Source organism: Antennarius striatus, chromosome 8 (assembly GCF_040054535.1).
Source record: "Antennarius striatus isolate MH-2024 chromosome 8, ASM4005453v1, whole genome shotgun sequence".
NCBI classification, from domain to species: domain Eukaryota; kingdom Metazoa; phylum Chordata; class Actinopteri; order Lophiiformes; family Antennariidae; genus Antennarius; species Antennarius striatus.
The window spans coordinates 11,250,687-11,264,643 of record NC_090783.1 but is presented as its reverse complement, the minus strand read 5'-3'; the positions used below and the strand labels follow the sequence as shown (position 1 = coordinate 11,264,643).

At 39.2% G+C, this 13,957-nt stretch overlaps 1 protein-coding gene across 1 annotated transcript in view; it reads right to left on the bottom strand.

Moving 5' to 3' along the window:
* cacna1ab (calcium channel, voltage-dependent, P/Q type, alpha 1A subunit, b) overlaps positions 1 to 13,957 on the bottom strand; it is a 185,752-nt gene that overhangs the window by 3,241 nt on the left and 168,554 nt on the right. Inside the window, exons 44-48 of the mRNA XM_068320925.1 lie at positions 13,497 to 13,610; positions 10,844 to 10,861; positions 10,286 to 10,321; positions 2,272 to 2,473; positions 1,232 to 1,473 (exon numbers count right to left, since the gene is read on the bottom strand). Coding sequence (XP_068177026.1) covers positions 1,232 to 1,473; positions 2,272 to 2,473; positions 10,286 to 10,321; positions 10,844 to 10,861; positions 13,497 to 13,610 — 612 coding nt within the window. The remainder of the gene's footprint in view (positions 1 to 1,231; positions 1,474 to 2,271; positions 2,474 to 10,285; positions 10,322 to 10,843; positions 10,862 to 13,496; positions 13,611 to 13,957) is intronic.

The window sequence follows — 13,957 nt, the reverse complement described above, 5'->3', positions numbered from 1 at the left end:
CGTGAATCTCACAGCACGTTGCTGCAGACAGAATACACAAGCCTGAATGCGCCCCTCCGCTGCCCGCCCAGAGCTATCAACTACATTTGTAAATCAATTGCAGCACACCTGACACCTTTGTCTAGCAGTGACTCTGCTCTTGAAATTTCAGAAAAGGCTGGAAGTTCAGCTTTGAGGGTCTTTCATTCACCTTTAAGCCAGTTTCTCAGTGGTTTCCACAGACTAATAGAATAGACCGTCACTAGATTCCAGATGACAGCACAATGGCATTTTTAAGACCAATTAAGTTTAAAGTGGGTTATTTCCGACGCCAAATAGTTTGGAAATACTGAGATCAGTTACTCAGTCAAACTTTATTAATAGAGTTGCTAAAAGTTCCTTATGTTTTGCTACGTAATCACCGGTGCTCCTACAGTCTGCTCTACCGTCTGAGAGCAGCTCAGTCAGAGCCAGGACTCCGGTGACGCCCCTTGACTACCGTTGTTAGGGGGCGTAGGCCCGAGTGCCTTGTGAGGGAGCTCCTCTGGTGGCGGAGCGCAGCATGACTGGCGGCTAGACTGCCGGCTTTTTTTCAGCGATCATGTTTTTAACCAATATTAATATGAATATTAATCCATATATAAAACGCACCGCATTATAAGGTGCACTGCGGTTATGAGAAAATTTTAGGCTTTTAGGTGCGCCTTACAGTGCGGAAAATACAGTATTTGTCTTTGTGTGCCGGAGAGTGGGACATGGACAAACTCTGCTCTAACTGCAGTCTGTAGGGAGGGGCGGGAAGTATGTGTGACTGGCCAATCACAGAGCGTGAAAACAGTTGGCATGATTTTCCTTCATTCCGATCACGAGTATTAATGGGTTTTATTTGTATCGTACTCGTATTCATCAAAAATGCGTTATCCGCACCGGATACTCATATGAAACGAGTATCCGGCTCAACCCTAGTAATTACAATACATCACCGCTTCGCATGATGTAACAACAGACACTAGAATAAAAGAGAGCATTTAAACTATCTATCTATCTATCTATCTATCTATCTATCTATCTATCTATCTATCTATCTATCTATCTATCTATCTATCTATCTATCTATCTATCTATCTATCTATCTATCTATCTATCTATCTATCTATCTATCTATCTATCTAGTAATAGTAAAATGAAATAGTGTAAAAATTCTTCATATTTCATGATCTTTGACATTAATCTCAGTGCCTTTGGAACCAACCTGTCTATGACCTCTTCCATCAGGGCCCTCACTGGGTGAACGGGACCAATGTCGGTCATGGTGGTGCCTGTGGGAGTAGTCACGGCGGTCCAGGCCATGGTGGTCCTTGTCTATGGAGCCATGGTGGTGGTGATGGTGGTGATGGTGGTGCCGACGGTCTTTAGTCCGGCCACGGTCCCGCTCACGCTCTTTGGGTGGAAGGTCGCCTGACTGTGTGGTGGTACTGAGATCTGTACCCAGGCCTAGCAAGGAAATTACTGAGGCATTTGTAACACAAAACAACTCAACAATTGTAAAACTTTAAGCTACACAAGGAAAGGACACACAAATCAAGATCATCTCATAATTTACTGTATCAGATGTAAGATGTTCTTATTGGGAAATATGTTAACAGTAGTGCAATAAATGAAAAGAGGAACCTAAAACAATCATAAAAACAATTCACCTGTGCAGTGACATGTAGTGCAATAATACAATTTGGTACACTATAAGCACTGCAAAGTCTAGGTAGCAGAGGGTTTTCTCAATTATATAGGAGATTCAAGATAAACAGACTTGTTGCATTATTTTTATAGCGACATTTACACTCACAATCAATAATGTAGTGGTCTATCTGCTGGCATAATGTTTTTTCAAGGCCATCTTTGTGCCAAGACTCAACTCATGAGGTTTAGAGGATATGATAACTAATCTACTCATTTCCACAAATGCCCCAACAGGCCCCCTGTGTGTGATATGTGTTACGGGCCTGTACCCACTATGTATGCATGTGACTAACTACCAGTCTATACTAGAGCGGACTATTTCCCGAAGGGAAGTAGTTTCATTAATTTATTAATAAAGTATATTACATTTACATTTGTAAACATGATATTGAGCATTTTTTCATGGTTTACTAAGCCAATATCATCTTTGAAATAAATTTCCTTCCACAGTATAATGTGAATAATATACAGTACATGCAACTGTGCAGATACCGGACAAATGTCAGGTGGTTGTCAAAGCTATCATATATTGTAGATGTTTGCTGAGTGACTCACCTGTGTCTGCATCAGTGTATCGGGTCAGGGAGCGTTGTGATGCCTGGTGACTCCTGTCCCTGTGTCTTCGTCCTCCTCCATGTCTCCCCTCCTCAGATACCACCCTCTCCAGAGAGTAGTCATCTAACCTCACACCCCGACCTGCAAGACCATGGACCAGGCTAGAGGTGGAGCGATGCATTGGACTGGTATCAGTGATAGTCTGAGAGGATGAAGGACAGAGAAAGGAAGGAAATACAGGAAGGGAGACACATATGAAGAAACCATAAAGTAAGAGAGAGTGTTGCAGGGCCAGAAAAAAACAAACAAACATTGAGAGAAGAACAAGAAAGATGGTCAAGAAAGAGAGGAGAATGTTGATGTATGCTACAATACTGACATATTAGAGTGAATGACACAACTGCAGTTGCATGGAATGGAATTACTGTCAAACTGCACTCATGTCTATTCAGTAACAATACGTAATATACGATATGTTAAACAGCAGCTGGATGAATACAAATTCATTCAATTCAGATATAGAGAGAAAGAAACTCTATATTACATAACTGTTTTGTGCAGTTATTGTAAGTGGCTAGCTGAAACAAAATATGAATATGAAGAACAAAATATGAAGAACATGTTACTACCATGCTTTTATCACTGAAATGTGAAAGAATGAAAGTGAGGGAAGATAAACAGGAAAAAAAGTGAAGAGAACAAGTGTGGTGTATGGCAGAGAGCACACAAGCACAAAGAAAGGCCATAGAAACTATGTCTCACATGCACAAGGTAGCAGTACCAAATCGACTAATCCAAATGGTAGCCATATATCATTTTCATCATACTTAGGTTGGGAAGTCATTGTATTTCCTGTTATCGTCACACCACCATAAATAAATATATATATATATATATATATATATATATATATATATATATATATATATATATATATATATATATATATATATATATATATATAGGCCCTAAGTACAAGGGCAATAGAGGCCAATATCTACCACAGTAGATCTGACCCAAGGTGCAGGCTATGTAAAGAAGCCCCAACGTCAGTCCAGCATGTGGTAGTAGGGTTTAAGATGCTCGCCAGCTCAGCATACACGGAAAGGCACAACCAAGTAGCTGTGATAGTGTACGGGAATATCTGTACCCAGTATGGACTAGAAGTACCCAAATCCCAATGGGACATACCACCGAAGGTGGTTGAGAATGACAAGGCTAAGATCCTGTGGGACTTCAGCTTCCAGACCGACAAACAGCTACTGGCTAACAAACCGGACATAGTGGTGATGGACAAAAAGCAGAAGAGCGCTGTGGTGATAGATGTGGCGATTCCAGCTGACGCCAACATCAAGACGAAGGAACATGAAAAGATGAAAATATCAAGGGTTGAAAGAACAGCTGGAACAGATGTGGAAGGTCAAGGTTAATGTGGTCCCCGTGGTAGTAGGAGCACTTGGGGTAGTGACCCACAAACTGGAAGAGTGGCTCCAGCAGATTCCTGGAACAACATCTGAAGCCTCAGTCCAGAAGAGCGCAGTCCTAGGAACAGCTAAGATACTGCGCAGAACCCTCAGACTCCCAGGCCTCTGGTAGAGGACCCGAGCTTGAGGATGACACACAGATACCACCCCAGAAGGGTGAGAGGGACAATTTATATATATATATATATGTATATATATATATATATATAATTAATCTAATTAATATAAAATTAATCTAATTAATATCAGGATTTGTAATTAATTAATCTAATTAATCACATTTTAATGTCATACCTGCTAAAGGCCCCCAAATAAAGAATTTGAATTCTAGGACATTACAAAATAGTAGTGCATGACTAATCAATAGAATATACCAAGAAGAGAAGATTTGAAATCCACATTTTTATTGGTTAAGTGTGCTTTATAAATGAAATTCAAAAGAAAAAAGCACATCAGCAAACCATTAAGGCCAGGCGCATTTCTCAAAAATGCAATACAAATACAGTGTTCTGCTTCCGGGATGAACACTGCATTCACCATCTTTAATCTGAGGTTTGAGTAACGTCTGGACTTTGTCTACCAGCACCCTGGAATAGATCTTCCCAGAGAGGCTGAGAGCTGTGATTCCTCTACAGTTAGAATACACCCTCTTGAAGACTGGAATCACCACTTGAGACTGTCATTCCAGGAGCACTACCCCCGATGTACACACAATGTTCCAGTCATCCACCCTTGGAAGCCTGTCGCCATGGAGTTTTTTTAAACGGCCTCCACAACCTCCAACCCTATGGTAACCAACCCAACCTTTTAGTCCCCTGTCTCTCTCTGCTCCATTGAATACATGTGACCGGGATTGAAAATATGCCAAGTATTCCATCCACTGTCCAACGGTGTCTCTATTTGAAGTCAGCAGCTCCCCGTCTCTACTGTAAACATTGTGGAAAAAGTGTCACTTTCCTCTCCTGAAATGACAGTGGATTTGCCAGAATTGTTTTATGGCTGACCGACAGTACCCCTCATGAAACTACTAACACATTTGAGTTGTCTACTGCTAAGTTGTTCATTTCATTTCTGAAATTATCACAGAAATGCCAATATTTTAAATATTTACACATTTAAAGCCAAAGACTGCTTTTCTTTTTTATTTTCATTTCATATAAATAGGTCTTCCCAACACAGAGTATAACAAAAAAAAACATACAGTGCCTTGCGAAAGTATTGGCCTCCCAAGAACTTTTTGACATTTTGCCACATTTCAGGCTTCAAACTTAAAGATAACAATCTGAAAATATTTTTTAGGAATCAACAACATGTGAGACACAATCAAGAAGTGGAACCAAATTTATTCAACATTGTATATTGCGTTTACAAATAAAAAACTGAGTAGGCACTGTATATGGCAGCCAGGTGTACAAGTAAAACTTACATTTCATCTTTTTATAGCCTGTATAATGCTCTGCATGAACCCAACAGGGAAATTAAACAAGAATGATTCTGAATTAAAGATTCTTCAGAAAAAAACAACTGTCGTTCACTTGTTGCAGAAATATCACCGCATACAGAAAAGTTGCAGCAACTTGCTGTCCTGTGTTTTAATAGTGTCTTTATAGAGGATCTATTGCATCAAACTAGCATTACTGTTCAAAAAATTTCAAACAAAATGTCAGGCAAACAATCAGCATATCATATAAATTAACTGGTTCCAATGCATTCTAGAAGCGGCTTTGTGTGATTTTCTTGCTGGTGTCATTATCAGGCTCTGCTGACCAACTCATTCATTCATTCATTTTCTCAACCCGGTTCATCCGCTTGCGCAGGTCACGGGGAGCTGGAGCCTATCCCAGCTTGTCTTAGGGCATGAGGCGGGGAAACTCTGGGTGCGACACCAATGCCAATTAACCTGAAGTGCATGTTTTTTGGAAGTGAGAAGAAGCCGGAGAACCCGGAGAGAACCCACGCAGACACGGGGAGAACATGCAAATTCCGCACAGAGCGGGACTTGAACCCGAACCGGCTTGCTGTGCGGCGACAGCGCTACCCACTGCACCACTGTGCCGCCCTGACCGACTCTAAATCTTTTAACTGCCATGATGAAGAATACACATGGAAGAAACAAGAGGTGTCACTGTCTTGCAAGGAGCTCTGTTTCACACATATAGCAGCATATACAGTCTTTGAGAAGCTTTATACAAGCCATGCAAGACAACTGGGTAGAAAGCAGCACAGGACTACATTTGTGCACACTTTTGATACTCTTACACATTATTTTGAAAAGAACATCTTACTCTCCACACTTTATTGTGTTGACATGTACAGTGATACCTCTACTTACCAATGTCTCTACTTACGAAATTTTCTACTTACGAAATTTCTCAGCAGGAAAATATTACCTCTACTTACGAAAAGAAATTTTGACTTACGTAATGTAAAAACACAGTATCGGCTGATACTCGAATCTCCCACAGTGTCCTGAACGCAACATTCTCATAGCTGCTCTGCCATTGGTTATTACCTATTATGTATCTTTCTGGCATCCCATTGGTTAAGAGGGATGCCACTCCACCTCTGCGTGGAGCTAGAACGGTGCCCTAGGAGTGTCTCGGCATTCGGCACTCGACCCGTGAGATAGCCTGATAGTTTTGCGCAAATATAATAACTAATAATATAATGTCAGTACATATTCGCTATGGACCCCGAGAAAGTGACGGAGACAAGAGGAAAAGAAAAGACGAAGAAAAGAGGTTTTTTTTGTCCATACAAACAAAGCAAGAGATAATAGAAGAGCATGAGAAAAGGATACGTTTGGTTGATCTCGCCAAAGAATATGGCCAGAAATCTACAATCGACATGTTATTAAAACAAAAGGAAGTTTAAGGAGTTTAAGGCATTGTGTGGGTGGCTGGAGAAGTTCAAAAGGAGGACTGGAATTCACTCTGTTGTTCAGCATCATGAGATAGGAGCGCATGAACCAAAGAGGGCAAAAAACAATGGGAACAGCTGTTAAAAGGTAAATGACCGTCATTATTCTTTATTTTTTACATTATGCACAACTCTCATTTATTGTGCAATAATCTAATCGTAACATGTATTTGTTACATGTTTTGATGCATTTTTATGCTTTATAAAACATTTATGTCGGAATTTTTGTGGGCTTGGAACGGATTAGGGCATTTGCATGGAAAACGCGTCTCTACTTATATAATTTTCTACTTACGTAATTTCTTCTGGAACCAATTAATTTCGTAAGTAGAGGTACCACTGTATTTCTTTTCTTATGTTGACTACAAGCATCTCTTTTTTGTGGGTAGCACCTAAAATAAAAACCAAACACTAGATGCTCCCTTGCAGAAACTACAATATTTTAAGCAAAACAGAACAGCATAATAATATTTTAAATTAAGCAGTTGAACTTGCAGTGAAGTGTACAAAAATTCAGTAAACCCTTCACATCTGGCCATGAGTCAGAATTCCTGATATTAATTTGGATCCAATTTCAAAGCCAAAATACATGAAATAAGGAATGGTGACACTTCGCTATGCTTTATGATGGGATTTTTTGGGACAACATTGGATCTTCCAGTTGTATATGGCCAGGTTTGTACAAATATATTTCCTTTTAACTTGACACACACGCACGCACGCACGCAGACACACACACACACACACACACACACGCACACACACATAAAAACCGTCTTTGTTTGATAGTAACACTATGAACTTATGGATTTGTGTATTCAAACGTTGTACTGGCTTAACTTGTTTTCACGTTAAACACCTGTTGAAACAAATCCATCCAACTTCATAAATGTCCAACAGTCAGTCCACCATTTAGAATTCAAACTAGGGAACAACAAGCTTTCCCTCAAGCAACAACACAACTTTCATTGTATTACATCTATCTAAATCTCAAGTCAGTCACATCATGCACAACTTATGACATGCTGTCACACTGCAAATTCCCAGTCGATGCCAACAGTGCACATCATGTCAGCCCATGCTTTTGCCATACATAGTTATTTGATCTTCAGTGATGCAACAAACTATAACACAGAGAACATACACACACTGCATACAAGCAGAACTCCACAGAAACTACACACACTCACAAACAATGGAGAGCAGAGTTATCTCAATACAACGAGACATGGGAGAGATAGAAAAGAAGAAGGAAACACAAAAAGAAAGATGAGATGGCTGAAACAAGCTGGCAGAGTAGGTAAAAAATTAAAAGAACATCTGAATTTTGATGAGTGGGACACCGATTCTTTAAAGAGCTTGGAGTACCATGTGGGTCGAATTTACTGCATGATGCAATCAAACGGTTCTGTTAAGTCACAGAAAAGACAAACTTTTATGTCAAACTGCAAATGTCTGATGCAAGAGAACATGAAATGCGTCCCTTGAGGTATGATTAAGAACCATTTGCAATTAAAAATAACAATTTGTTCACCTTAGCCTTTACAAATTTAGCAGGATCTCAGGTTAAAAGGATATTAAACACAAGGAATGGTTTTAAAAGTTTTACGTATGGTAGGGTGTATTGCAATTAGCAACATGCAAATAAAATTTAAAGTTTGAGTAAGTTACTGAAAGCATATGCTCTCCAAAACGTTTATACAACTTGAACCTTGACATGAATTTATTTCTCATGTTGCAGCCTCCCAAAGAATGCTACTCTGTGTTGAAAACTATAATGAATAAGAATGTTGAGCTGCTTAGTTTTCCAACACAATCGGAACTGGAAAATTGTAGATGAGAGATTTTTTTTTTTCCTGTCCTCCATATTAAGTCATATTTGTTTCTAGCTTATAATGGTATAAATCAACAGTACTTTAACTCTTTTGTGTGTTTGAGAGACACTTGAGCAAGCCTGGCACGTAATCCAATTAAAAAAAAATTTTTTTTTACTGATGCCCGAAGGGAAATTAAGAAGGCCCACTCTAGTTAGTAGTTCAAATGCATGCATACATATTAGTGAGTACAGGCCCATGCACCTACCCACACACCCACACACCCACACACCCACACACACACACACACACACACACACACACACACACACACACACACACACACACACACACACAAGGGGGCCTGCAGGCATGCAAGGGGAAGTTGAGTGGCAGGCAGCTCCTTCATGGTGCACCCCTCATGAGAAATTTGTGTGTGAGCTGACACTTTCCACTGTCAGCTCACATTCCAAGTGTTTTTGGGCGGGAGCGGGAATATAACCACCAATCTTGAATCATAAGACGACCCGATCTATCTACCACTGAGCCACTGCCGCCTCTGATTTCAAGCAAAAAAAAAAAATGCAGCTAAAAAATCAAAACCAAAAACCAAAAAACACTGTCGTATTCAATGCATAAATGTGTGTGATAATTTCAACCATAATGTCATTTGTCTACTGATGATATGATGTGTGGCACACCATCTCTTAAAGAAATGATTTCAACTGCTACCCCTAGTAACTGCTTTGAGGACAAATGTCAAAAAGGCAGGAGCAATCATTCATTCAGGGGTTGAGTAGATTGGGAGTTGGGATTTGGCCTACATGTCGAAGTGCCCTTGAGGAAGATACTGAGTTTAGTTTTCTTGGTTGCTGTGAGATCTGGACTATAGCTCCTGCCACCGGCATATGAATGTGTAGGACTGCATGAATGTTTGCTAGACTTGCATAGCACTTTGAGTGATTGGTAAGGCTAGAAATTAGATATACAAGTACATTTCACTCGCTATTTAACTGACCCTGTACACATTCACTGAAAAAGATTATACTTGAGAACAGTAAATTTAATCAAAATCAAAAAATATTTTCAGTAATAATAGAGAGAAATATTTTTACTAAACCTGGGATCCTGCTAAATTGGAAACTCAGTCCAAACCTGCTCACAGAGATACTGTAGATCAAATCATAATAATGCATACATGTGCTCACTCTCTCTTATAAGGACTCATGACAACAATCACTATTATTGATATCATCCTAATTCCATCGGGAGACTCCTTAACTGCTATAACCTACCTTTGGTTGCGTTCAGACTGCAGGCAAATCTAATTCCAATCAGATTCCCTTTCATGTCCAATTTTTAGGGCTGACTGTCTACATTGTTTTAGCAAGTTTTGAAATCGGACCTTGCTCTGTTCAGACTGGGCCAAATTATTGGCAGATCTGACTGGTTGCTATTGTTATTCATAAAGCTTGTGCTCTGGCAATTAAAGAATGTTTATTTATTATAAGGAGAAAATAATACCGAAGAGATACAGTGAGACTATTTCCTATCATGAATTGATGGACGAATGGACAGGGCTGCTTTCTTTGATAGGGACATGAAAATGTATGTGATACGGAATATTCTCAGACAACCATCTGATCTGCAGGTCAAACCCACCCATATGGCATCTCACAAGGGGTAAAAAGCCAAAAAATATACTGTGATGCATATTCAGTTTGAGAAATGATCGAAAGAGAGGAGAAATCCTCAACAAAGATGAGAGAAATGCAGCTACAGTACAGAGGTACATACACTGAGGTTATTTCCACGAGGCCTGTGTCTCCTCCGCTGCAAAGCAGGTAAACACAGAAATGATATGTAGAGCAGAGCAGTGTAGCGCGCGCGCACACACACACACACACACGCACGCACGCACGCACGCACGCACACACATACATACACAGACTGAGTGAGGCAATCAAATAGAATAAAAAATGTAGAAAATGACAAAAAGCAAAAGACACAGGACAAGGAGGACAAAATTAGCATATATTTAGGTGCAATTGTTTTAGATAATAGGAGATTAAAAAGTGGGAGATTTATGGGAGATGTATACAAAGGGAGGAAGTGATAAAGGGAATTTTGAGGAAGGTACATCTGATGAAATCATAAAGGAGAGAAGGTAAGGCTAACTTTAGAACGGTTAATATGTATGCGCACACACACACACACACACACACACACACACACACACACACACACACACACACACACACACACACACACACACACACACACACACACACACACACACACACACACACACACACACACACACACACACACACACACACACACGTACACACTTACCGAGACAGCATGAGCTCTCTGTAGGGCAGAGCAGTGTTAGAAGGCAGTAAGTTAAAGTGTACAGACACACATATACACACACATAAATATACTGTATATAAAACACACACATACATACAGTAGCTTATTTGTATATGGTTACCCTTCCATTGTATTACATCTTCCAAGTGTCATTGAATTACTTATTTTTTTTCAATTGCTAACATCTAATGGTTAAAAATGAAGTGTTCACCTAGTCAGTGAAACAGAGGTCTGTTAGAGTGGCAAACTGACAAATAGTTTTTTTTTATTCACACAAAAACACTACAGTATACTTATGCAGGACATTTTCAAAAGGTAACACACTGTTTAAAACACAATCAAAAAGGAATGCTTACATTTCTGATGAAGCCACATTGATTTCTAATTGTATAAAATAAAAGCTAAAGATTAAGTAGTAATCACTCCAATCAGCTGACTGACATTCGCAGCTGAAAGCTTACAACGGGAAATATTGATCAAAAAAGCCAGTTTGGTTGAGAGAGAAGAGTGGCATGAGATGAAGACAAAGACGAAACCTGTATCTTTGCCATAAATCATATTGACTCTTTCTGAGAGACGGCAGAGTTCAACAGCAGGTGAGACTTCTTTAATGAAATGTTTTCTGTTTTTGATGTTTTGTATTTTAATGTGAGTGACAGTGTTTGTTTCCTGACATATTCACTGACAGTGTTCTGTAAAATTTACAATAGCATGAAGCAAAGGTTGCTAGCAATTGAAAAAATGTGACACCTTGACTTGTATTGCACCAGTACCTGCAATGGAAGAGTGTTTCAAAACAGCAGTTGTAAGTACTCCAGTGTACTAGTAAGTACTACTGGACCCATTTCCACCTCTATCCACTCACCTCATACCAAAGGACAGACTAATGTCTGGAGCTTCACGGTAAAACAGTATTACAGCATTTTCTTATTTTTTTTTTTTCAAAATGTAAAGAACTGAAAAGAAAATATTTGGGTTGCACCATGGCAGTGGGTAATGCTGTCACCTCACAGCAAGAGGGTGCTGACTTCAATTTCACCTGTGGCCTTTCTGTACAGAGTCTGTAAAATTCTCCTCATGTCTGCATGGGTTCTCTCCAGGTTCTCTGGCGTCCTCCCATCACCAAAAAAAATGCAACGACAGCAACTTAAGTGAATTGCTCACTCCAATTCAACTCCACTCACACCAACCATTGTTAGTAACTATGAATTCGAGTGTGAGCGGATGTCTGTCTTTCTGTGTGACACTGCGATGAATTGGAGACTTATCCAGAGTGTATGCCAGCTGAGATAGGCTCCAGCATAACATGTGATCCGAATTTCGAATAAGCGGCTGAAGAAGAGATGCTTAACGATTGTCTTATCTTCAAGAACATGAGAGCATGAATTAATAAAATATTTACCATAATATAATATTCCACACAGTTTTCCCATTGTAACTGAATGTGACCAAATCAGTGACATAAAATCGGTGTGACATAAAAAAATGCAATCTTTTCAAATCAGATTTGAACCACCCTGATATGTGGTCCCAGATTGGATGCATGTCAGGTTTGTGGCCGGTTGACTATATTGAGAACTGTCTGAACTAAGAGGAATTTATGTGGCTTCTTGCATCATCACTCAGTACAAGTAGCAAGACAAATAATGACCATAGAGGAGAGACAACAATAGTAATGCTTACTATCTTCTTGTAAACAGCTGAGCTGAATAGGAGCTAAAATCATGCATACATTCATCACCAGTGCACCACTTCTGACTGAACACCTTTACTTGTCTCACAAACATTTTCTTCAGTTATTTAGAAGAAAGCTGTAATGCTGGTCTACTGTGAAGATCCAGAAATATATTACAGACTAAGAAACCTCAATCTTCATTCTTCCCGTGTTCCTATAAATTATGAATAAATTCCCTCTCATTTTCCAAACTGCCAAAGCCAGCAAACATTTTGAAGATATTTGTTCGACCAGATTTTACAGTCAGTGATCAAGAAATCAGATTCTAACACTGTGATATTGTTTTAGTATTTAGAGGCCATTTTTTGGTACATTTTTGATTAGTTTACATGGGACAGACCAAGGAATGAAACTGTATCAGGGAACAAGACCAGATGTTCATCTATAGTTAAATGCATATCTGGAATACTTATTCAGTGTTCCGACCACTTTTGCTTTCAACTCTAATATTAGCAGGCATATTTGCTGCACTGCTCGGAAACTGAGCAACAGCAGATCATTGGTTGGGATGAGTTCATGGTTTAGAAAAAAAGAGGTGAATGGATGGTGGCAGGATGGGAGGAAGGAAATACAAACATTAAGACAGACAGATGGAGACAAATTTACAAGTCTCACTGCTTCTTTGCATCCTGTCAAAACATTATGTGAAATGTTTCACATACAGAGAGTAACTACAGTCATAAAAACAACAAATAAAGAATGTAAAAATGTCAAAAAAAATTTCAAGACAGATTTTTAAAAATCTTAGAAACTTCTAAAATGTAATTCTAAAAAAATTAACAAATCTTTTGTGTCTAAGATGCAAAGAGAGACCATCTTTGTTTTACATTTATTTCAACTATCCTGACTGTTAAGAGGTGAAAAAAAAGAGAATGGAAATGGAATGAAGGTGCTCACTTGGTTGTCTGTTGAGAGGCGGGGCATGGAGAGGGTCCGCCCATGCCCATCCATTGGATGAAAGTGCTCAGTGTTGGAGTACCTATCCCGCCCCATCTCCCTCATCTCTACTGTCTGTAAAACACAATGAGATGGGGCGTGACCACTGTCTGCTGAGGGAGGGGACACTTGCAAGTGAGTAATTAATCTACAACATTAACTAAGGTGGAGGTTGTATGAAATGGATGTAATGATTTATCATTAAAGCAACATTTTCCTTTCTTATCAAAATTTTGACTTAAAGACAATTGTGTTATTGTGTCTTTGCTATTGGAGTCTTTATTGCATTACAAATTACTGTTAGGTCTCAGAAACATTTTGATTTGTACTGATAAAGTCATTATATGAGCTTTCAAACCACATTGCTGAATTCTAAATGATCACAAAAGTGTCACCAAATGTCAGATGTCTGACACAAATGT